At 48.1% G+C, this 24469-nt stretch overlaps 1 protein-coding gene across 1 annotated transcript; it reads right to left on the bottom strand.

Moving 5' to 3' along the window:
* Positions 1-10449: 10449 nt before the first annotated feature.
* NEFH (neurofilament heavy chain) lies at positions 10450-18769 on the bottom strand. The gene is made up of 4 exons (XM_058531733.1): positions 17871-18769; positions 15805-16004; positions 14667-14791; positions 10450-13011 (listed from the first exon to the last, which is right to left on the bottom strand). The coding sequence occupies exons 1-4, from the start codon at positions 18739-18741 to the stop codon at positions 11070-11072; spliced, it is 3138 nt and encodes a 1045-aa protein (XP_058387716.1). The 5' UTR covers positions 18742-18769; the 3' UTR covers positions 10450-11069.
* Positions 18770-24469: the final 5700 nt, after the last annotated feature.

Here is a 24469-nt window from a genome sequence, read left to right as displayed (position 1 = left end):
GCTAAGCCATGGGGCCGGCCCCATATGGTAGTTCTATGGTTAGCTTTTTGAGGAACCATCAAACTGTTTTCCGTAGTGGCTACACCATTTTACATTCCTATCAGCAATGTATAAGTGTTCTAATTTTTCCACATCCTCACCAATACTTGTTATCTTCCATTTTTTAAATTATTATTATAGCCATCCTAGTGGGTATGAAGTGGTTCCTCATTGTGGTTTTTTTTTTCTTGTGAGGAGATCAGCCCTGTGCTAACATCTGCCAATCTTCCTCTTTTATTTTTTGCTGAGGAAGACTGGCCCTGGGCTAACATCCATCCCATCTTCCTCCACTTTATATGGGACGCTGCCATAGCATGGCTTGCCAAGCAGCGTGTCGGTGCATGCCCGGGATCCGAACTGGCGAACCTCAGGCCGCTGCAGCGGAATGTGTGCACTTAACCGCTTGCGCCACTGGGCCGGCCCCCTCATTGTGGTTTTGAATAGCGTTTCCCTAATGACTAATGATGTCGAACATCTTTTCATGTGCTTGTTGGCTATTTGTATATCTTCTTTGGAGAAATGTCTATTCAAGTCCTTTGCCCATTTTTAAATTGAGCTGTTTGTCTTTTTGTTCTTCAGTTTTAAGAGTTTTTTAAATATTCTGGATACCTGACCCTTATCAGATATCTGATTTGCAAATATCTTCTCCCATTTTATAGGCTGTATTTTCATTTTATTGACGACATCTTTTGATGCACAAAAGTTTTTAATTTTCGTGAAGTCCAATTTATTGATTTTTCTTTTGTTGCTTGTGCTTTGGGTGCATCTAAGACTCCATTGTCAAATCCAAGGTCACGAGGATTTAACCCTATATTTTTTTCTAAGAGTTTTAGTTCTTATATTTAGGTTGTTGATCCATTTTGAGTTAATTTTTCTATATGGTTTGAAGTAGAGATCCAGCTTTATTTTATGTGTGTGGATATCTAGTTGTCTCAGCACCATTTGTTGAAGAGACTATTCTTCCCCATTGAATGGTCTTGGAACCCTTGTTGAAAATTAACCGTAGATTTATGAGTCTATTTTTGAATTCCCAATTCTATTCCATTGGTCTATGCCTATCCTTATGCCAGTACCACACTGTTTTGATTAGTGTAGCTGGTAAGTTTTCAATAAGGAAGTGTGATTCCTCTAACTTTGTTCTTTTTCGTTATTGTTTTGGTGATTTGAGGCCCTTGCAATTCCATATAAATTTTCCATTTCTGTGAAAAAGACCACTGAAGTTTTGATAGGGATTGCATTGAATCTGTAAATCACCTTGGGTTGTATTGTCATCTTAACAAAATTAAGTCTTCCAATCCATGAACACGGGATGTCTTGCAATATATCTCAGTCTTTTTTAATTTCTTTCAATAATATTTTACAGTTTTCAAAGTATGTCTTTTGCCTCCTTGGTTAAATTTATTCCTAGGTATTTTATTCTTTTTGATGCTATTATAAATGGAATTGTTTTCTTAATTTCCGTTTCAGATTGTTCATTGTTGGTGAATAGAAGTTCAACTGTCCTTTGTGTGTTGATCTTGTACCCTGAAGCTTCGTTGAATTCATTTATTAGCTCTAGTAGTTTTTTAAAATTTTTGTGGATTCTTTGGGATATTCTATATACAAGATCATGTCACCTGCAAATAAAGATGGGTTTACTTCTTCCATTCCAATTTGGATGCATTTTATTTCTTTTTCTTGCCTAAGTGCTGGCTAGAACCGCCAGTACTATGTTGAATAGCAGTGGTGAGAGCAGGCACTTTGTCTCGTTTCTGATCTTGGGGGGAAAGTTTTCAGTTTTTCACAATTGAGTATGATGTTAGCTGTGGTTTTTTAACAAACACTCTGTATCATGTTGAGGAAATTCCCTTCTATTCCTAGTTTTCTGAGTGTTTTTATCAGGAAAGGGTGTTGGATTTTGTCAGTTGCTTTCTCTGCATCTATTGAAATGACCATGTGGGTTTTTTCCTTCATTCTATTAAGGTGGTGTATTACATAGATTGATTTTCTTATGTTGAACCATTGCTGCATTTCTGGGATAAATCCCACTTGATCGTGGTGTATAATCTTTTTAATATGCTGTTGGGTTGGATTTGCCTTGTATTTTGTTGAGGATTTTTGCATCTATATTCATGAGGGATATTAGTCTGTAGTTTTGTTGTGGTTCTTTGTCTGGTGTTGGCATTAGGGTAATACAGGGCCCTGAGAGTGAGTTAGGAAGTGTTCCTTCCTCTTCTATTTTTTGGAAGTTTGAGAAAGATTGGTGTTAATTCTTCTCTAAATGTTTGGTAGAATTCACCAATGAAGCCATCTGGGCCTGAACTTTTTTTTGTGGGTAGTTTTTAAATTACTAATTTAATCTCTATTTGTGGTAGGTCTATTCAGATTTTCTATTTCTTCTTGAGTCAGTTTCAGTAGTTTGTGTCTTCTTAGGAATTTGTCTATTTAATCTAAATTATCTAATTAGTAGGCATGCAGTTGTTCACAGTATTCCTTTATAATCCTTTTTATTTCTGTAAGGTCAGTATTCAAGTCCCCTCTCTCATTCCTGATTTTAGTAATTTGAGTCTTTTCTCTTTTTTTCTTCATCAGTCTAAGTTTTGTCAATTTGGTTGATCTTTCAAAGAACCAACTTTTAGTTTCATTGATTTTTCTCTTATTTTTCTGTTCTGTATTTCATCAATTTCCACTCTAATTCTGCTTTGGGTTTAGTTTGCTCTTCTTTCTCCACTGTCTTAAGATGGAAAGTTAGGTTATTGACTTGAGATCCTTCTTTTTAAATGTAGGCATTTACAGCTGTAAATCTTCCTCTAAGCATTGCTTTAGCTGCATCCCACAAGTTTTCATTTTCATTCATCTCAAAGTATTTTCTAATTTCCCCTGTGGTTTCTTCTTTGACCCTTTGGTTATTTAGGAGTGTGTTATTTAATTTCCACATATTTGTGACTTTTCCAAATTTCTTTCTGTTATTCATTTCTAATTTCACTCTCTTGTGATTAGAGAACATCCTTTGTCTGATTTTAACATCCTGTTAAATTTATTGAAGCTTGTTTTATGGCCTAGCAAATGGTCTATCTTGGAGAATGTTCCATGTACACTTGAGAAGAACGTATATTCTCCTGTTGTTGCGTGGCGTGTTCTATAGATGTCTGTTAGGTCTAATTAATATAAATTACTTCTAAAATTAAAAGCTAGTTTTCTTTTTTGCTGCAACATGTTTACTAATATAGATGTAATTTAATTTATTTAGCCAATCTCCTATTATTGTATATTCAGAGTATTTTTCATTTTTCCAAAATATAAAGAAAACTAAAATGAATATATTTTGTATTTGAATATTTCTGTACAGACCTGATTATTTAGGATACATTCCTGAAAGTGGCATATTTTGGTTAGAGTATCTAAGCTTTTGAGGCTTTTGCTATATCTCTTTAGTTTGCCTTCCAGGAAGGTTTTGTCAATTTTTATTTCAAACATTGGTTCCAGAAAATTCAGGTTTCTCTGCACACCCACTAAAACTGGGTATTATTGCTCCTTTGGATCTTCTGCTCTATGCACTCAAGAAACTGTGGACTTGATCATTGTTGCTGCCCAGCATCCACTCCTTTTTCTTCTGGTAACAGTACCTCTAATTTCCTGTGGGAACCATGCCTTCCAAACTCTCAATTTCAGTTTGAAGGGCCTCACTATTCCCCCAGCTCCAGGCACGGGCATGTGACTACTGCCTAGCACCTCAGTGTCCTGTGGGTGCCCAGCCACAGGGATTGGCTCAAGGAGGAGCATGTGACCTTACCAGCCCAATGAGAACCAACTCTCCTGGAACGATGAACAAGAGTTCTTATTTCCCCCTGAGTTTATTAAACTGGTGGGATGTAAGCCTGAAGCTTCTGGAGACCACATGGAGAGGTCCTGCCCAAGAATGAAGCCTACACACAAAAAAACAGCTGAGATATGGAGAAATGAGTGACAGCACCTTGGGGAATTTTCATTTGAAAATTTGAAAATTCCCCTGGATCTGGCTATATCTGAAGCAAGTCAACTCTCTTCAACTCCTTGGTTATGTAAGCTAATATTATTATTATTAATTATTAAATATAGCTAATATTTTAATATTTTTATGTAAGTATTTTAAAAAGCTAATATTATTAATTATCACTAGCAGTAGTAAGTATTTTGTTTAACTAGTTTGATTCTGTTTTGACCACTTGCAACAGAAATAATACTGATGAATATGGAAAACTCCAGAGCATCCCCTCAGGAGCTGCAGAATTCTCTGGTCAGAGAATTCTCTGGAACATTGCTATGGAGTTAGCAGTGCTGCTCCCTAAAAGAGTCCTCACTCTCCTCCCTTCAGGCACTTGGTAGGACCATTCCGCCCATCCCCTCTGATGTTAGATATAACAGTGTGAATTGTTTGGCCAATGAAATGTTGCTGGAATTTCTCACGTGAGTGCGAAAGACACTTTCTTTGTGTTAAGCCACTAAGATGTAGTTGTTGATTATTACAGACAGAACCTAACCCATCCTGTCTGAAACAATCCCCCTGGGGAAAAAATGAAGGATGTTTTTCATCAACCCAGCTGTATCTGCTGAGCCAACACCTAGCTTCAGGAAGGGCACATCCTAAAGCAGTTAGCTCCTTCCCACATATCGTCTGTGTCCTCCAGGCCTCTGACATCTGACAAGCAATTCCTTAGCAAATTGACTCTATTGGTTTTTCCTAAGATTTGTTATTGTCCCAGAGGAAGGATGATTTTGTTTGGCAGATGGTTAAAGTCAGTCCTGGTTGGTATCTGGCCAGCTAATCCTGCCTACAGCTTTAGGAGTATGTCCACTTAGGGAAAAAGAGGAGGGGCAGCTGGGTCAGATCCTTCTGCCCTGCCTGTGCCAGTCGGGGTCACCATGAGAATGATGTCATCAAGGAGGGCTAGGGCTTTTGACTTCCAAATACCTTGAGCATCTGGTTTGGGGATGGCCATGTAATATATCCCGGGAGAGGACAAAGGCTGAATGGCGGAGTAAGGAAGAGCCTGGGCTCTGTGGTCAGAGGGGCTCAAATTTAAATCCAGGCTCCACCTCTTCCTGGCTATGGGACTTTGGGCAAGCTCCACTTCTCTGAGCCTCAGTTTCCTCAACTGAGAAATGCACATTCAATAGTGCTCACTTCATTGGGCTGTTGTTAGACCGTAGACATAAAATGTGTAGCCCAGGGCCCAGTCCTTGGAAGCGCTCAGTAAGTGGTGACTATGGTGGTGCCAAAGCTGATGACCTGGATTCTAGTCTGGACAAGTCCCTTCTTGTCTTCTGTGGACATTTGCTGAGTCAGTGATTCATAAGAGCCCTTGTAGCTCTAACATCTTTCATGTCTTCCCTGTGATTTCAAAACTGAGTAAATGTAGGTAGGTTTTCTGTGTAAGGGTCACTGAGGGCAATTTTTAAAAAATCAGATTCTTAAAAAAATTAATATCCATGTAATTCATATTTTCTCTATAGAACAAATAGTAAAGTATGGCTTCTGCTACCAACTGGCTGTTTGGCCTCAGGCAGGCTCCTGCCTCTCTGGCCTCAGTTTCCTCATCTGTGTAATGAAGAGATTGGACTAGGTGCTGTTTCGGTCCCTGTTTGCTTTGACTGGTGATGATCTGCTTATAATAATGCACAGGGGCCTTTGCCTCCTCTCCCCGACCCCCATCTACTCTTATCTTCAACTCTACATCCTAGGTTCTGATACTTACCTCCATGTTTCATCATATGCGATCTCTTGATGTATCAGTTCTTTTTAACTTTTTATTTTTAGTAATTTTAAATTTACTGAAAAGTTACAAAGATGGTATAGCGAGTTCCTGAATACCCTCACTCAGCTCCCTCTAATGCTAACATCTTACATGATCATGGTCCATTTGTCAAAACTAAGAGACTAATGTTGGTACATTACTACCGTCATATGTCGCTTAACGATGAGGGTACATTCTGAGAAATGCGTCGTTAGGTGATTTCATCGTTGTGTGAACATTATAGAGTGTGTATACACAAACCTAGATGGTATAGCCTACTACATACCTAGGTTATATGGTACTAATCTTATGGGACCACCGTCATATATGCAGTCAGTCATTAACTGAAATGTTAAGTGGAGCATGACTGTATTAACTGAATTACAGACTTGATTTGGAGTTCACTGGTTTTTCCACAATGTTCCAGAATCCAGTCCGGAATACCACATTGTGCTGAGTCATCATGTCTCCTCAGTCTCCTCTAGTCTGTGATAGTTTCTCAGTCTTTCCTTTGATTTATCAATTTTAAGCATTTTCTCCAGACTAGTATGAGAGATGAGTGTTTTTGATCAATTGCACACTCCGTTGTCCCTTTCCCTATCTTTCCCATATATTTTTCTTACTTTTTGGTGTAATCCAGATTAATCATTTTTGTTATTTTTATGTAAATATTGTTACCTGCTGAATTGATTAGTGTACCATAATTATACTTCCTCTCATATATAATTTTTTGTCTTGGAGTTATTTTATTATTTGTTTTATTTTCTTTGAAATTGACTTAATCTTCTCACATTCTCCAATAGTTCAGTAAAAGGCTTTCAATTCAATTTTATACATGGTGGATCATGTCAAATATTTTATCAGTTTAATTTTTTTCTTGGAATTCTCTCTCTCCTCCCAGATCCACTCCAATCTGCATAGAGGCTGCACAGCTATTGTCCTTCAACTCCTCTGTCATCCCTTTGGGGATTTCTTTCTCATCTCGTTTTTGTCATGGTCCCTGTTTTTTGTATTCCTAGATATTTTATTTCTTGGTGTATGCTCTTCTTTTGTTGGAGCAGGTCCTCTAAATTTTCAGAGAAATAATTTATGGGAAGTAATATTTTGAGACTTTCTATGCTTTAAATTGCCCTTTTTCTACCTTCACACTTAATTTGTCAGTATAGAACTCTAGGCATTTTCCATCGTTGCTGCTGAGAAGTTCAGGGCCATCCTGTATTTTTCTCTCTGGAAGATTTTAGAATCCTCTATATCCCTGGGTTCTGAAATGTCAGGTCTAGTCTATGTAAGTCAGATGGGCTGACTCCACCCCTGGATCTAGCTTATCATGTGACCCAGCAGGTCCAATTAGTATGTTACATTAATTTCGGGATAGGGCACGTGACGCAATCATCTAATGAGACTCAATTTTCAGACTTTGGCTGAACTGATAGGGACAGAATCTCTCTCTCCCTGATTTGTACCTGGAAGGGTGAAAGCCCATCACTGCTTAGGATCTCCATGAAAAGAAGGCCTTCCTTAGAGAGAAGATATATTAGTGGCTTAAAATAACAAACAAAACTTAGTGGCTTCAAACAACAAACATCTATTATCTAGGCACAATTTAGCTGGGTGCTTCTTCCTTAAGGTTTCTCACAAGGCTGCAATCAGGGTATTGTTTGGGGCTGCAGTCTCATCTGAAGGCTCAGCGGGGAGAATCTGCTTCCATGCTCACTTATGTGGTTGTAAGCAGGATTCAGTTTCTTGTTGGCCTGAGGGCCCCAGTTCTTCACTGGCTGTTGGCCAGAGGCCTCCTTCAGTTCCTTCTATGTGGGCTTCTCTTTAGAGCAGCTCACAACATGGCAACTGGCTTCCATCAGAACGAGCAAGTGAGAGAGCAAGAGAGGACAAGGAAAACAGAAGCCAGAATCTTTTTATAACCTACTCTCAGAAATGACATCCCATCTTTTTGCCATATTCAAGTCATTAGAAGTAAGTCACAAGGTCACGCTTACATTCAAGGGGAGGAAATTATAAAAAAGCATGAATACCAGGAAATGGGGAACATTGAGAGCCATTTTAGTGGCTGCCTATCACAGAAGCCAATGCTGAGAAAACAGAGCTGAGAGACAAGACATGATCAAGTCCCAGGGACTTCATTTCAGCCCATGAATCTAGCTGGGCCTAAACTTGCACCATCCTTGAGTGTTTCAGTTAGGCCAGCCACTGAATTCCTTTATGTATTTGTGTTAGTCTGCTAGAGCTGCCATGACAAAATACCACAGACTGGGTGGCTTAAACAACAGAAATTTATTTTCTCACAATTCTGGAGGCTACCAGTCCAAAATCAAGGTGCCATCAAGGTTGGTTTCTGGTGAGGCCACTCCTCTTGGCTTGTAGATGGCTGCCTTCTGTGTCCTCACATGGCCTCTTCTCTGTGCATGCAGAGAGAGAGATCTCTGGTGTCTCTTTCTCTTATATAAGGGCACCCATCCTATTGGATTATGGCCCCACCCTTATGACCTCATTTAACCTTATTACTTCCCTAAAGACTCTATCTCTAAATACAGAAACGTTGGGTGTTAGGACTGCAATATGTGAATTGGGGGGGATTACACAATGCAGTCCATAAAGTGTTTAAGCCAATAGATTACGTCATCTGCCATATTCTGAAATGTACTAAAGTGGCTTCCCAAACACTAGGGAGAGCAATTCATCCTCATTTGCTCAGGACTTTCCTAGTTTTAGCACTGAAATCCCTGTTCTGGGAAACACCTCTATCTCAGGCAAATTGGGACAATTGTCACCCTACATAGCAGTCCTCTGATGACCAAAATTAAACCAATGAAACACCAAAGCAACTTGCTCAGGCTTCTGTGGCATGGTACTACAGAAAACATATGGACTCTGGAGTTAAGTTCTAGGTTTACATTTTGGCTCTACTACTTACTAGCTGTATGACTCTGGGCAACTCACCTGACGTTTTCTCACCATTATCAAATAGGCATCAGAATAGCTACCTTGAGAATTCCCATGTGTACTGGAAAGAATTTATGCAAAAACACGGTTATCTCAACAAACGGTAGTTGTTATCATTATAAGCAATTTGGGGAACTCAGCCAACTGTGACTTCTTTTCAGGTAAGACACATAGGGATTCCCTAGGTCCCAAATCCCCCCTTGATATTTAGATACTGTAGCTATGTGCCAGCGTCTGTGGAGGTCTCTCTGATTTCCCTAAGACAGAGATGCTCAGAAAACTAATGCTTAGGTTTTCACAGAGTCCTTGGACATGTTTGACAACTTGAAGACTCAATCAAAACCATTTCTAAAATGGCATTTAAAGACCCCTTGGTTTAAATGTGACCACCCTGCACTGTCTTGGCACTTTCTTTAAAAAATTCAGACCAGTGACAGATGAAAATGGTTGCTGAGGGTGAGATGTGGACCCTGGGCTGAGAAGTTGACCTTGGGCAGAACTTTGAGGGGCCACTTACTCATTCCCTGAGAGATTATTTGGTTTCTAGCAAAGCAACCACCCTCTTCGGTCACTATATTATTCAGAACTCTTCTGGTTCCAAAGACAGAGCCATGTCCCAAATGAGATTTGGCAAAAAGAGGACTTTATTGGCTCAAAGAATGGCCAACAAGCCATGGAAAACAACATCAGAATTGGGACCTGATATCTACCATGACTCTCTGGGTATCTTGTCTCTGTCCACCTATCACACCCTTTCTCACAGACTAGCTTTTCCACAAGGGTGGAAATATGGCAGCCCATAGCTACTGATTCCCACATCCTCCCACCTTCCACAACCAGTAGACCGCCAGCCACTCTCACTGGTCTCAAGTTTAAAATCCCGGAAAAGGGCTCTCATTGGCTCACCTGGGGTCAGGTGGCAATCCTTGGACCAATCACCAGTGACCACCGGTACAAAGCAATTAGAAAATATGGTGGCTCTGAGAACCATCTGATTGGGACAGGGAAAGAAGCAATTCCCAGGAGAGGTGCTAGGAAAACACAAGGCATCATTACCGGCCTAAAGTTGGGAACTGCACAAGAATTTTATAGTCAAGACCCCACATAAACCCACAAGTGCACCACAGCTTTCAACATCATATCCAAAGCATATTGGTGTCCAATTAAGTGACTATTGATAAATTGTTCCCAATAGTGGTGACTGTAGTCTTCACTACAGGTGAATTAGCTACCTATGGCCCCTCATTCAGAAGGCTCGTCCCTCCTTACAAGAGGACATATGCAGAGCTCTATAAATAAGATCGTTCAATTTCCTTAGGACCACATCTCTTCCCAGACTTCAGTGTGCATTAGAATCAATTGGGAGTTGGTGAAGCATGCACTTTCCCAGGCCTACCCCTCAGACAGATAACCATTCAATGGTCTAGGGTGGAATCAAGGAGTCTGCATTTTTATAAGGCTCCCAGATGATGCTGATGTAGGTGGCCCATGCACCATGCTGAGAAACCAGGCTCCCTGTCTATAGGAGCATAAAAATAAAGCACCTAGCATATTGCTCAGCACAGTTTGCCCAGGTGAGAAGCCATGTAACTGTCCCAGACCTGCACGAGACCTCTGATGCCCGCTCTGTCCTGTGCAGTCTTGAGTGTAACATCTAGATCTCCCCTAGCCCTGTCCCCCAGCCTGCCCAGGGAAAGAGAATAAATAACACAGCAACATTTTCATTTTATAAGCACTTGGTTTTATTGCAGAGAAGCAATTGAAAGTGGACTCCAGTGGAAAAGTGCGCCCTGGCATGATTCAGTGGCCATGCCCAGCCCCACCTGCTCCAGCTCTGCCAGGATAGAGAGCTCTGGGCTAGGGCTCGACCACTCCTTTGGAAAACAGAAGGCATTCAGGAATAGGTTAAGACATCTCAAGCATAATGTGTTTCTAACTGCTCATTCATTATTGCAGTCACCTGTCAGTTGCATACAGGAAGTAAATGCACTTATTTGGAAAGGAGGGGGGCAGTTTTTACAGTCAAGTGTTTACATATGGCATTCGGCATATATCACATTCAGCTACATAAGCTATCATAACATAATTGTCCACCGCCTGGGGAGGGTTTGGATGTGGGGTCGGGGATTGGGGGTGCCCTCTTGCTAATATATTGCTAACAAAAATTCCTGTTTGGTGAAAGAGGGCCCCGTCATCTAAGTAGAGTTTCTTCTTACATAAAGGAAAGAGAGAAAACATGAAAATTTGTTATACCGACCCTTGAGCTCCCAGACCCTCCTACGTTTCTTTGGCTGCTCTGGATGTTTCTTTCTCCTTGCCTTACTTCTCCCCCTTGGAAGCCTTCTCCTCTGTGGCCTTCTCTGGAGGCTTGCTTTCTTTCTGCTCTGTGCTGGAGGATTTCTCAGCCTTTTCCGTCTTGGCTTTGCTGGGCTCTTCCTTGGCTTGGGCCTCCGTTTTGGGCTTCTCCTCAGGCTTCTTGGCCTCTGTGGCCTTCTCCTTGGCATCTTTTTTCTCAGGTGCTGCTGGCGTCTCTTCCTTCTTTGGCTTTTCCGGCTCCTTCTTGGCCACATCACTCTTCTCTTTGGGTTTGGCCTCTTCCTTCACTTTGGCAGGAGCCTCCTTCTCTGGGGTCACTGCTTTTTTGTCTCCAGCCTCTTCCTTCTTGGCTTCAGCTTTGGATTCTTTGGGCTTCTCCACAGCAGGTTCCTTCTTCTCCTGGACCTCAGGCTTTGGAGCCTCCTTCTTGGGCACCTCATCTTTCTTGCTATCCTTCTTCTCCTCAGTTTTTGGTGTGGCTGGAGCTTTCTCTTCCTCTACCTTCTTTGGGGGCTCTTTGACTTTCACCTCCTGGGGTTTCTCTTCCTCCTTCTTGGGGGACTTTGCCTCTTCCTTCTTTGGGACCTCCTTCTCTGGAGCCTTTGCCTCCTCCTTCACAGGAGATTTGACCTTCTCTGGGGACTTGACCTCCTCTTTGACAGGGCTTTTGGTCTGCTCAGGGGACTTTGCTTCTTCCTTCGTGGGAGACTTGGCCTTCTCAGGGGACTTGGCCTTCTCAGGGGACTTGGCCTCCTCCTTCACTGGGGACTTGGCCTTCTCGGGGGACTTGGCCTTCTCAGGGGACTTGGCCTTCTCAGGGGACTTGGCCTCTTCTTTCACTGGGGACTTGGCCTTCTCTGGGGACTTGGCCTCTTCCTTCACTGGGGACTTGGCCTTCTCAGGGGATTTGGCCTCTTCCTTCACTGGGGACTTGGCCTTCTCGGGGGACTTGGCCTTCTCAGGGGACTTGGCCTCTTCCTTCACTGGGGACTTGGCCTTCTCAGGGGACTTGGCCTTCTCGGGGGACTTGGCCTCTTCCTTCACCGGGGACTTGGCCTTTTCAGGGGACTTAGCCTCTTCCTTCACTGGGGACTTGGCCTTCTCGGGGGACTTGGCCTCTTCCTTCACTGGGGACTTGACCTTCTCAGGGGACTTGGCCTCTTCTTTCACTGGGGACTTGGCCTTTTCCGGGGACTTGGCCTCTTCCTTCACTGGGGACTTGGCCTTCTCGGGGGACTTGGCCTTCTCAGGGGACTTGGCCTCTTCCTTCACTGGGGACTTGGCCTTCTCGGGGGACTTGGCCTTCTCTGGAGACTTGGCCTCTTCCTTCACTGGGGACTTGGCCTTCTCAGGGGACTTAACTTCTGCTGGGGACTTTGCCTTCTCAGGAGATTTTACCTCAGTTGGTGATTTTGCTTCTTCCTTCACTGGGGACTTGACCTTCTCAGGGGACTTGGCTTCTTCCTTCACTGGGGACTTGGCCTTCTCAGGGGACTTGGCTTCTGCCTTCACTGGGGACTTGGCCTTCTCTGGGGACTTCACTTCAGCTGGAGACTTGGCTTCTTCCTTCTCGGGGGACTTGGCCTCAGCTGGCGATTTTGCTTCTTCTTTCACGGGGGACTTAGCCTTTTCTGGGGACTTGGCCTCTTCCTTCTCTGGAGATGCAGCCTCTTCTGCTGGGGGAGACTTTGCTTCTTCTTCTCCCGCTTCTTCCTCTTTGGCCTCTTTCACCTCTTCTTCAGTCACTTCTTCAGTCACTTGGATCTCCTCTGTCTGTTCCTCCAATATCACAGTTTCCTTCTCTGACTTTTCTACTACCTTGATCTTCTCTTCACTTTTGACCTTTATGTGAGTGGGCATGGAGGGGATTTTGGGGAGTCCTTCTGGAAGGGCGAAAGGACTCGGGCCAAAGCCAATGCGACACTCCTCGCCCTCCAGGAGTTTTCTGCAGAATGGATAATGGAATACGTTACTATTAACCCAAAGCAGACTGATGATCTAGGGGTCTTCTTGAGTTACTCTGAAGGTCCATGGCCTCCAATGATACAGACTTTAGCAGAAGAAGGAATGTGAATGGTGGGCACTTTGAAACTGGAGAAAGTCACTTAGTAAACCGTTCCAGGGACCACCCAGAATCTGCACCCCAACGTCACTGCTCTTGTTTAATGCAGCTAAGGCTGCAATTTACGAAATAAAACAACTTTTTTTTTTTCCTGAAAAATGGTCCTCAAGAGAGAGTGCCTACATTAACAAAAATTACATTTATTGTCCCTCAACTAACACGCTATTCGAGAGAAAGGTGAGAGCCTCAGCAACCAATTCCACATTTATAAATTTGGGTTCAAGAGGTCTTACAATGTTCCCATTTGAATTTCAAGGGTCTCCTGTAACCTTATATTCTCATCCTTTGAGTTTGAGGAGTAGGGTGACAGCAGCAGTTTCTACTCTCTGCCACTCACTAGATGTGTGACCTTAGCCAAGCCAGTCCAACTCTTTAAGCTTCAGTTTCCTCATTGGTAAAAACAGGTCCTAAGAGTCTCTACATCAGAGGGTTGTTTCAATGAGATAATGAATAAAAAGGACCTGGCAGTTCCTGCCTCAGAGTAAGTGTAGGGGTGACCCCTATAGACCAGTGCTTTGCAAATTTAATGGCATACAAATCACCCAGGGATCTGATTAAAATGCAGATTCTGATTCAGTAGGTCTGGGATACAGCCTGAGAATCTGCCTTTCTGATAAGCTTGTGGATGATGCTGATTGTGCAGGTTCGTGGACGAGCTTTGAGTAGCAAGATTACAGACTAGAGCAAAGAGGTAGAAAGTGAAGGGTCACCAGCCAGCAACTGGGAGAGGTCCTCAGGGAGTCAGCCTTGCTCCTTAGCAGGAAATGGCTAAGCTGGGAGGTCTCATGGCTTTCTCGTGGCTACTATTTCTCGAGGGCTTTCTCTGTGGCAGCCCAGTGGTACCTTTGTTACCTGGATTAGCTCCTGAACAGCATTAGCTCCTCCTCCCAACAACCCCATGACATGGGTAGTGTTATAACCCCCAGTCTATTTCCCCAGGAAACAAATGCTCAGAGAGCTAAGAAACTCTAAGAGAGAGAATTGGAAGGGCCCCTGACAGCTCAAGTACCTCCCTTCCCTCCAAAGCAGGCCCCTGGTTGGCTGGATTGGGGAGGATGTGAGGAGCTTTAACCCTCCAAGTCATTATCAGAATGAAAATAAGCTACTCTCAAAATTTTTGTCTCTCAGAAAGTAGGTGGTTGCCAGGGCCGGGAAAATGGGGGAAGGGGGAGTGGGAAGTTACTGTTTAACGAGCTGAGTTTCACTTTGGGATGATGAAAAAAGTCTTGGAGATAGATGGTGGCAATGGTTGCACAACAATGTAAATATATTTAATGCCACTGAACTGTATACTTAAAAATGGTTAAATGGTAAATTTTATGTCATATGCATTTTACCTCAATAAAAAAAAATTTTTTTGTCTCTAAGACAGGCAGGCTGCCTCACTGGGGGCTTGAAACCCAAGGCTTAGTTCCTCATAAAGAAGGAGGGCTCACAAGGGTTCCCCACCACCATGAAGGCCCCGCGGCCCACCTCACCTGTAAGCGGCAATCTCAATATCCAGGGCCATCTTGACATTAAGCAGGTCCTGGTACTCTCGGAGCTGGGCTGCCATCTCCCACTTGGTGTTCCTCAGCTCGGCGTCCAGCTGCTGGATAGCTTCCTAGGGAGGAGAGGTCACATACACGTCATGTGCCAGCCAGTGCCTGGCCCTCAGCATCGGAGAAGTTGAGGGGGGCTATGCTAACCCAAAGCAGTCCCGTCCAACCGGGCTCTCTGGGGCCAACACCTGCCCTGTCGAAGCTGCAGGGGCCTCATCCATTGGACATGGAAACCACCCAGAGCAAAAATCCTGCTGCGTATATAACCTTAGCCTGGAGAATGGTCTGGAACGAAACACACCAGATGCCAACAATGGTTATCACTGGTCAGTGGGATGATGGGTGAATTTTTACAGATCTCTTAAGCTAAGAAAATGCTCAGTGGGACCAGAGCCTTGTCTGTTTTGCCTCCCTATTGTTTCCCCAATGCTCCAAAGTGCATGCCACATAGGAAGGGCGTGGGAAGCACCTGCTGTTGATGACTGAAACAATACACAGATGCACACAGTAAATACGGGTTGAAGCTTCTCCCCGTCCCCAGGCCCACTTAGCCAGTGCTTAAAGAGAACCATTATGGCTGATTTTTATTGCCTCTTTTTTTCTTCCTCCATTTCCTAATTCTTCTACAATCACTACATATTACTTGCATAATAAGTTCTTCAAAAGTGATATTTTCGTTTGCCAGTTGTCTTTAATGCAGAGAATCTGCCAAGGCTTTCCCCAGGCTAACTCACAGACGCTGGTTATTATTTACCGAATGCCCACTGTGATCAAGACCCCGCTAAGCATGTTCACACTCATTTCATGAAAAGTCTGTCTATCTCTTTAACCTTCACAGCTCTGCACAGCAGGCATTCTTTTTTTTTTTTCATTGCATTGAAAGAATTCAGATTCAGAGAGACAGATAATTTTCCTGGGGTCCCACAGCTAGAAAGACATACTGGTACCCCTGGTATGTCTGACTCCAAGGCCCATGGTCTTAGCCACTGCAACCCTGCTGGGAGAGGGGCAGTGTCTTGTCCAGGGTCACTCAACCAGGTGGGGCAACCTGGCTCTCTGTCTCAGCCCTGCCCACCTGGTAGGATGCGATGTCAGCCTGATGACGGTCCTCCAACTCAGAGCGCTGCCTCTCCAGCGAGTCCTTGGTGCCTTTGAGTGCCTCTAGCTCTGTGGTCCTGGCCTGCAGCTGGCGCCGGTACTCAGTTATCTCCTCCTGTGCTGTGCGCATGGCGTCTGTGTTCACCTTGGCTGCCTCGGACAGTCGGTCCAGCCTCACTGGGGGAGAAGATGGCAGGGCACAGGGTTAGACATACCTGGATTTGGGTTCTAGAGTATCTAGTGATACACATGGACTGAGGACCTACTGGGTGCTGGGTACCATCTTGGATGCTTAACTCACCCTATCCTTTGTGATAGGCAAATGACTACTGCCCAACGCCACTCAGCTAGTGAGCAGCAGAGCTGAGGTTCAAATCCAATGTCTACTGGCTCCAAAGATCAGACTCTTGTCTCTCCCATCTCAGAATCCAGAAACTTGCAGGGCAGAGGAAGCCCCCATTTCTGGTCTTAACACCTGGTTCAGCTCCCCAGCAAGGGCTGGCAGTGCTAGGCGTTCAGATGTGAAACCTGGCCCACAGGGCTGAACTCTGAGCTTGTGGCTGAACAAGTTAATGAACTGGTGACCTTTGGAGGCCTGAGGGCCTTGTGAGCCACCATGTAGCCACAGCCCCTTCCTTGCAGGTTTCTGCTGTGCAGAGCCCAAGGTCACTGCAGAGCCTGGGGCCTGCGTGCCAGTTCCTCTGTCCCTTCCTCCACTTGGCTGCGCATTCACTAGCACAGGAGCCCCTGCGTCAATGGCAGCCACACCCTGGCCCCTGTGAGCAAGGAGCTGCTGGTTCCCAGAACACCTTCTGGGGCCAGAGGAGGTCTGGAGACTAGTCTACATCTCCTGAAAGTGTACGTCCTGAATCCCAAGATAGTGACACCCAGGGCCTGGCGATTGGGAGTGGGAAAAGAAGGGAAGCTAGCTGGGTGGGCCAGGAGCCCTGGGATGGTCTGCCTGTATGAAGGGCAAAGCCCAAGAGAGCAGAGAGCCTTGCTGCAGAGATGGGGGAGGGGACGCTTCTACCACTGCAGAGGGGAGGAAAAGGAACAGGAAAAGCCATGAAGCCAAATCCCAGCTTTCCTGGCTTTCCCTGCTAGTGCCGGCAGAGACTTAGAAACCATCCAGGTGGGTGAGGATTCTTATCCATTGTGGATCACAGGCCCGTTTGAAAATCGTTGAAGCCTCTACACCCGCTCCCAAGAACAATGCAAAAGTTTTATACACAGTTTCGGGAAGGATCATGGAGCTCCCCAGAGTAAGAAGCCCAACTGGTCGACCCCCACACCTTCAACCCAAAAAGAAATAAAAACCAGAGAGGGTAAATGTTGGTCAAGATCACCCTGCAGGCGCTGGGCACAGCTTCAGAACTGCTGCAGCTGCAATCTAGCTGACTCAGGGCGGCAGGGAGTTGGGGGAGGGGGCGAACTTGGGAGACTCCCAGATTCTCTGAAGGGGAGAGGGGACATTGAAGGGCAGCCTCAGGCACCGACTGGTTGTGGTGATGGTCCCCCCTGGGGAGAAAGGATGTGAGAATGCCTCACCCCTCCCCAATGCAGTGGGGAGGAGACTGAGGTCCCCTCCAGCGTGCAGGAAAGGAGGATGGGCAACCTTGGGCAGGGAAGACAAGTTACTTTGAAGGACAAAGAGTCCCCAAGCGCCTGGGACCAGAAGCCGGCACTGCTTTGGTGCTGTAGAGGGAACCTGATAGAGAGGGGCCTCAGAGTGGGGTTTCCTAACCTTGGGAGGGGGAGCAGAGGGGACCCAGAGCTGAAGGACAGATATAAGGACCCTACAGGAGGGGAACCAAAGGGGAACCCAGAGTTGCGAGGAGGCACGGGGTGTCCCACAACAGACCCAGAGGGAAACCGTTATCTAACTAAGGGGTCTGCACACTGCAGGAGGAAGCTGAGCAGGGCTCTCTCCAGTCCTGCCACCTCCGCGCAGAGTCCACCAGCGTCCCCTCCCCTTACGCCACTCTGCCCCTCGCTGCCCGACCAGCAGGGGGCGCCCCCTCCTCCCCACTCCCACGCGCCTACCTCGGAACCACTCCTCGGACTGCAGCGTGCTCTGCACCGCGTGGCCTTCGAGCTGCGCGCGGATCTCGCGCAGTGCCGACGTCACGTCGCACTTGAGGGCGTCGCGCGCTTCGGCCTGCGCCTGCGCCTGCGCGGCGCTGGAGCCCTGGATCTGGCCGAGCAGCTCGCCCACCTCCTCCTGGTGGTGACGCCGCAGGTAGCCGCACTCCTCCTGCAGCGCTTGCGCCTTCTTCTGCAGCTCGACGCGCGCCGCCTCGGCCTCCTGCGCAAAGCGCGCGAGTGCGCGCGCCGCCGCCTCAGCCTCTTCGCGCTGCCGGGCCTCGTCGTCTAGGCGCTGGCGCACGTGCGCGATGTCCTCCAGCAGGTGCTCTTGCTCCAGGCGCAGCTGGCCGCGCGCCGCGCCCAGGCGCAACACGGCGCCGCGCATCTCGCGCACCTCGCGCTCGTACAGCTCGCCCATGGCGGAGCGGCCTGCCTGCTGCTGCCGCAGCGCCGCCGCCTCGCCCTCCAGGCTGCGGTTGTGAGCTTCGAGCTGCCGCACCTTGTCGATGTAGCCGGCGAAGCGGTCGTTCAGCGCCTGCAGCTGCTCCTTCTCGCTGCGGGCCACCACCACGCAGCCCTCCGGTCCGTTGCTCAGCGTGTCTAGAGAGTCGGTGCTTGAGGCTCCGGCGCCGCGGAAGCGTGCGGGTGAGGCGGACACGGAGCTCACGGATGTCCGCGCCCACGAGTGGAAGCCGCTAGACGAGCCGGCAGCGGAGCGCATTCCGCCCGCGCCGCCCTTGCGGGACAGCGCGTAGTGCAGGCTGCCGCCTCCATGAAGCGGCCCGAACGGGGCGCCCAGCAGCGCGTCCGCGCCGCTGAAGCTCATCATGGCCGGAGCAGGTGCGGCCGCCGGCGGAGAGGGAGCTCGAGGCCGGGACGGGGCGGGTGGCACTGCGGCAGCACCGGGATGCCGGCCTTTTTATAGCAGCCCGGCCGGGTCCAGCCCCTCGGCAGTTGCGGGGGGGGAAGCGGGGGAGGAGGGCCCCGCCCTCTCCGCCTCCTCCCCCTCGGCCCCGGGCCGGTCGGCTTCGCCGCAGTGAGAGGGGCGGGGCAGGGGGACCAAGGAGTGAAGGGGAATCGGTGCCGCGTCAGAGGAGCCCCCCGAAGTCGGGTCAGAGCGTAGAGGACTCCCGGAGTGGACCAGCGGCGACCCCCCCGCCCCGTGCGTGTGGGAAGACCCTGCTACTGTGTTCAGGATAAGAGAAGGGGCTCAAAATAGGAAGAAGACGAGGAGACCTGATGGGAATAGGGATAGGGTGCCTTCGGGATGGAGCGATGGGAGACTCCAGTCAGTAGAATGAGGGACCCCTGAATGAGAGGGGAGCACAAGATTTTCCTAATAGTTAGACCCTCAGGATAGGGGGTACAGAGTGTCTGCCCCTGGCCCCCGGAATAGGGGAGGGAGCAAGGTAATCTGAATGGAGGCATGGTGGATGCTACAGAGGGTAGAGATAGAAGACCCTTGAGTAGAGGTACACTTTTCCCCTAATAGCTAGAGGCGCCACCAGGAGAGGGCTTAAGAAACTCTGCAGCCGGCTCCAGAACAGGGGAGGGGCACGTGGAGTTGGGGAGGGGAGCAAGGCAACCCTGAATTGGGGGTATGGAGACAGGCAGAGGATGGAGAGAGGGAAGCCCGGATGGTGGGCACAGTGGTCTCCGCAGGAGAGGAGGCGAGAGATCCTACAGCTGCCCCAGCAAGGAGGATCCTCAGTGAAGGGAGTAGAGGGTCCCCTGAATAGGCAGGAGGAACCTGGGCTATGTGTGAGGGTCAGAGAACCCAGACTGGGGTGCTGCGGGGGACTGGGCATGAAGTTGGGAGAGCTGGCCCCTCTGTGGGGTGGGGGTAAGTGACAGGTGTGCTAGAAGTCACTCAGGCCAGGGTCTGTACACTGAGGTCAGCTCAACAGTTTGCTGGCCAAATGACCTTGGACAAGTTGTGTACCCTCACCCTCGGTTTTCCCATCTGTACAGAAAGGAGGCCTTGCCCTGGGACAGGATGCAACTCAAGACCCCATCTCCCCAGCAGCTTCTGCTTTGGGGGTTCTCTGGCTGAACTGAGGGAGAGGAACCCGCGTACTGCCTGTGGTTGTGACAACTGTTTTCCCACAACTAGGAAGTCCATCTTTCTCACTCTCTCCTCCCCATCTCCTTAGCTTCAACTTGTCATCTCTCCCCCACCCTCACAACAGACAAGTGGGTGCCAGGATAGGCATCTCTTCTCTCCCCGAGGGAAATAATGGAGTGCTTTTGAAGTACCAGAGTCCCTCACCCCCATAAGCCCTAATTGGGGATTAGGTAGAAAAAGGGGTCCCTGGGATTTGGGGAGCCCTGCAACTGCTGGTGTTATTTGGCTTTTTCTTGGGTTTGGCTCATGTCAAATGCCTTTGCAGTGGGGCAGCGCTGCTGTTGGTGCTTCGGCTCCGGGGACAGGGCCTGCTCCTTGTTGGGGAGAAAGGGGTTAACGCCTGCCTTTACCTTGGGGGGAGGGGAGGGAGGTATGCCATTTCCCCCTTGCCTGACCCCTGTGCTGTGCAGTTGGGGACCTAAGGAGGGTTGGGTGAATGATCAGGCAGGGTCACACCGGGAGCCAGGGACCCAGTCCCTCCACCTTCTGTTAGGGGTCCAGTCCCCTGTTTTCTGTGAAGTTCTCCCCTCTATGCAATTGGACTGTCCTGCTCCTCTATTGGGAGCTGAAAGGATCCCCCACAGATGCCAGATGCCAGAAAAGACCCTTGAGTCCCTCTGGGGAGTCAGTGTAGACTCCCCCTCCCCCCAGATCTGAGCCTCCCCCAGGCAGTTATCCCCACCCCCACTACAATTCCAGTTTACACTGGTTTTCCTGTGGGATCCCCAGGATGGGGAAAGACAGACCCCCCCAGGAAAGACTTCTGCCAGGTCTTTCTTTTCTCTTTGCCTTCCACCTCATTCCCAGACCCCTGGTTCTAAGCAGACCCTCAGAGATGGGGAGTGATGGTGCTGTCCCTTTAACCACGTTTTACTGGAAGGAGAGTGCGCTGGGGAGGAGGCAGGAGGGGGAAGGGAGTTTCTGGTTTTGCATGGAGAAGCAGAACATGATGAAGCATTTTTCTCCCATTTAAAGATCCAGTCATGCTCCAGTTTGCAGGGGACAGAAGGGCTGGTTTGCAGTTGGTGCTGGGAGGATGGAGGTGAGTGTCTGGTCTGAGGCTTCTGAGAGTGGTACTTGGGGGGCTTGAGCAGGGCCCCCATGCTCTCACATGGCTCCCCATTTCCTTGTCATTCTGCTTGGAATTTTGCCATTAGAGCCTTGTTCCTTTGGGTCTGTTCAGTCATCTGCATAATGCGGATACATCCTCTGGGTGTGGGAAGGCTGGCAAGCAGCTGACAGCAAGGGAGAGTGGTGGGATGGGCAGGGGGATATAGGGGAGGGGGCCAAGCCTGTCAAGGCCAGGGGGCCACAACTGTGGGATCTGTGGTTGTAGATTCCAAGCAAGAAGCTGCCTGTGGATTCCAAGCAAGAAGTCCTAAGCATGATTCCTGTGGCTGGAAAAAATGACGTGAGGGTGGGAGCCCTGAGTTCAGGTCCCCAAAGGGCCCTTCAAGATCACCTCTAGGAAGCTATCCCAGGCCTCCGTTACCCCCACATTTAGTTAATTAACCCCTCCATGGTCCCCAGTGCTAATTCGCTGCATCGCTCTTACCACTCTGTGTTTTTATTGGGTGAATAAACGTATGGATGACTAAGTTCCATCAGTTCTCCAGCCAAACTTGTGGTCTAGAGGGAACTAAAAATGATTCTGCCTCGAGTCCTTGGGTCTCAAATCACTTTCATCTTCCTCCCCTCAATTCTTACCATTTGGAAGTGAGTAAAACACCATATTCATTCATTCGTCCACCATATTCTTTCATTCGTCCATCCATCTCATATTTACTGAGCACCTGCTGTGTGATAGGCACACACAAGGCACTGAGGTTACAGAACCCCATAAGCCTCTAAAATTGTCTCCCCGAGACAAGGATCCCCAAGTTCTTCCCAAATCCCAGTCCATCATTTCCCAAAGCACCTTCTTGAGGATGATAATGTGTCCTCCAAAAAGGAGAGGAAAAGAAGAGTTTCATGGCTAATGGAGATAAACAGGGCTCTCAGAGCCTGGACTTGGTGATGAGCGTTGGGAATCTCCCAGAGGTGAGTCGAATGTGCTGAGTTCCCCAAACTTGTTTGACCACAGGCCCTTCTTACCCTCAAGTGTCTCCCACGGTGGCCCACACTGAAGGACCCACTCAGAATTGGGCTCCAGCCTCTGTTCTCCCTGGGCTGTCATTGGGCTCCTGTGGACCCCAAGGTTAGTGCTGTTTAGGAACAGAGCTGCAGTGTGAAGGATAAAGCAGTACAGCTCTCTGTGAACATCGGCTAAGCATTGCTGTCACTCACTCTATTCATTCAGCATCCACAGGATTAGACCTTGTGGTGAGCACTGGGGACTCTGAGTAATGAGACCCTAGTGAGGGTGAATCCTCCCCCATGTGTACAGCAGAGAGAACTCAGCCACCACTTTCTCCTTGGTAGGTCCTCAAACCTGGTTCACAAGGCAGGGATCATTGTCCCTATTTTATAGATGAGTAAACTGAGGCCAGAGTGAGGAGGTGGGTTGCCTGAGTTGAACCAGTGATCCATCAGAGGTGAGCCCAGTGTCTCAAATCATCCAGGCCTAAGCTGGTGCTGGACACACGGGGTGGAAACCCATTTCTCTGGCACAGTAAAGGGGCCCGGATGACCTGAGGGCGGAGGAATGAGAGGCCCCCAGAGAAGGAACAGGTAGCTGGCTGGGGTTGGGGTCTGGCCTCTGACAGGTCGCCCAGCTGAGAGTCCCTGCGACCTGTGACCCAGTGTCAGCACATCGTTTATGTGGGGGCTCACTGCCAGCCTGGGCATCCTGCACCACTGTGCCACCTCTCTGGGGAACAGCAGGTGGCCACTGTTTGGGGGTACATTTGCTAAACTCCTCATTCTCTTCCTGCTTTATTTTTCTACATAGAACGTGACGTTTCTAACATGGGAAATTCTACTATCTTGTCTCCGCCCATAGAATGTAAGCTTCATGAGGGCAGGAATTTTTGTCTGTTTTATTCACTGCTGTTTCTCCAGCTCATGGAACAATGGCTGGCATAGTGTAGGTGCTTAACAAATAGTTGTCCAATGGCTGAGCAGCCCTGCCTGCGAGGCTGGTAATCACCCGGACATTTCAGCACCAGGCATCCGGACAGTTCCCGGCCCGCTGAGCCCTTAGAGGGAGGCCCCTGCAGGGTGTCTGCGAAAGGTGGGCTTGAAAGTGCGGCCCTGCCCTCAGGCTTGGAGTCTCTCAGCCTGAGCTGTGGTCAGCTTTGCTGCTCAAGCCCTGCTCACTCCATTGCCTGCAAACTCCCCTCACTCCTAGTATTACCTTTTCTTCTTGAGTTCAGCAATTATTTTTATATATCTATGAAGCACTGAGCCTTTCTCTTTCTCCTTGCCTCGCTTCCCCTTTAGTGCCCCACATTCTTTGTCTCTCCCTCCCTTGCCCCCTCCTTTCTCCACTTCTTTCTCTTTCCCCTCTCTGTGCCTTCTCCCTCTGTTACATCCCTCCTTCCTCTTTCCCCCTAATTTCTCTGTCCTCCTTATCCCTTTTTGCCTGCCTCCCCTCTTCCTCCTCCCCTTCCTAGAGGTGTCCTATTTCTGCATAGCTTGATTTATAGTAAAGAGGAGGCAGCCTCCCTCCCCCTACTCCCTTTATGAAGCAGACCGCACAAAGTGAACTACGTGCAGTTTTGCATAAACCTCGCCCTCCTAGTGTCCACCCACAGTCTTAACCACCAGGGGACTGGCCCAAAGCGATGAAAGCCTGCAGCAGGCCTGCCTGCCTGCCCACCGGTCTGCCACCCTGGGACGGCATGGGGTGTGAGGCTGAATTCTGCTGCAAAGATCAGGAGCTGGTGGGCGGATTTACAAACCGCCCCATCTCCCCCCACTGCAGTTCCCTTTGTGGGCAATTATGGATGAATGATTCTTGGGTTCCTGAGACTGGGAGTGAGATGGTTCATTGGTCTTTGCTAAGGGACCAGTTCTAACAGCTGGGTGAGGTTTGCTGAGTTACACGTGCTCTAGGGCTGTCATACTCTTGTTACCTAGAGCAAGAGGCTAAGCAGCAATAGGAATGAAGGCTCTCATCTAAGGAGGGGAAAAGGTGCGTCTGCTTTTATGCCTGGCCTCTCTCATCCCCCAACCCTATGAAGTAGATAGTTACTATCCCCATTTCATGGTTTGGAAATGGAGGCCCAGAGAGGTTGGGTAACTTGCCCCAGGTTACACAGCTAGCAAGTGGTGGAGCTAGAACCACTTCGAACCCAGGTCTGATGGGCTCTGCAGCAGGTATACTCAACTACAAGATTGTGCTACCACCTCTCACGTTCACAGGACAGCCCAGCTGGGTTCCCGCAGGACCACTGCTTTAGAACTGGACCCAGCACTTTCCTGGTTCCATCACAGCTGGCATGAGCTCTGGGGGTTCCTTCTGGCACCTTGGTGGAAGCAAAGGGGGTTG

Source organism: Diceros bicornis, chromosome 35 (assembly GCF_020826845.1).
Source record: "Diceros bicornis minor isolate mBicDic1 chromosome 35, mDicBic1.mat.cur, whole genome shotgun sequence".
NCBI classification, from domain to species: Eukaryota; Metazoa; Chordata; class Mammalia; order Perissodactyla; family Rhinocerotidae; genus Diceros; species Diceros bicornis.
Note: the sequence above shows the minus strand (reverse complement) of the source record. Positions and strands in the feature narration are given on the sequence as shown.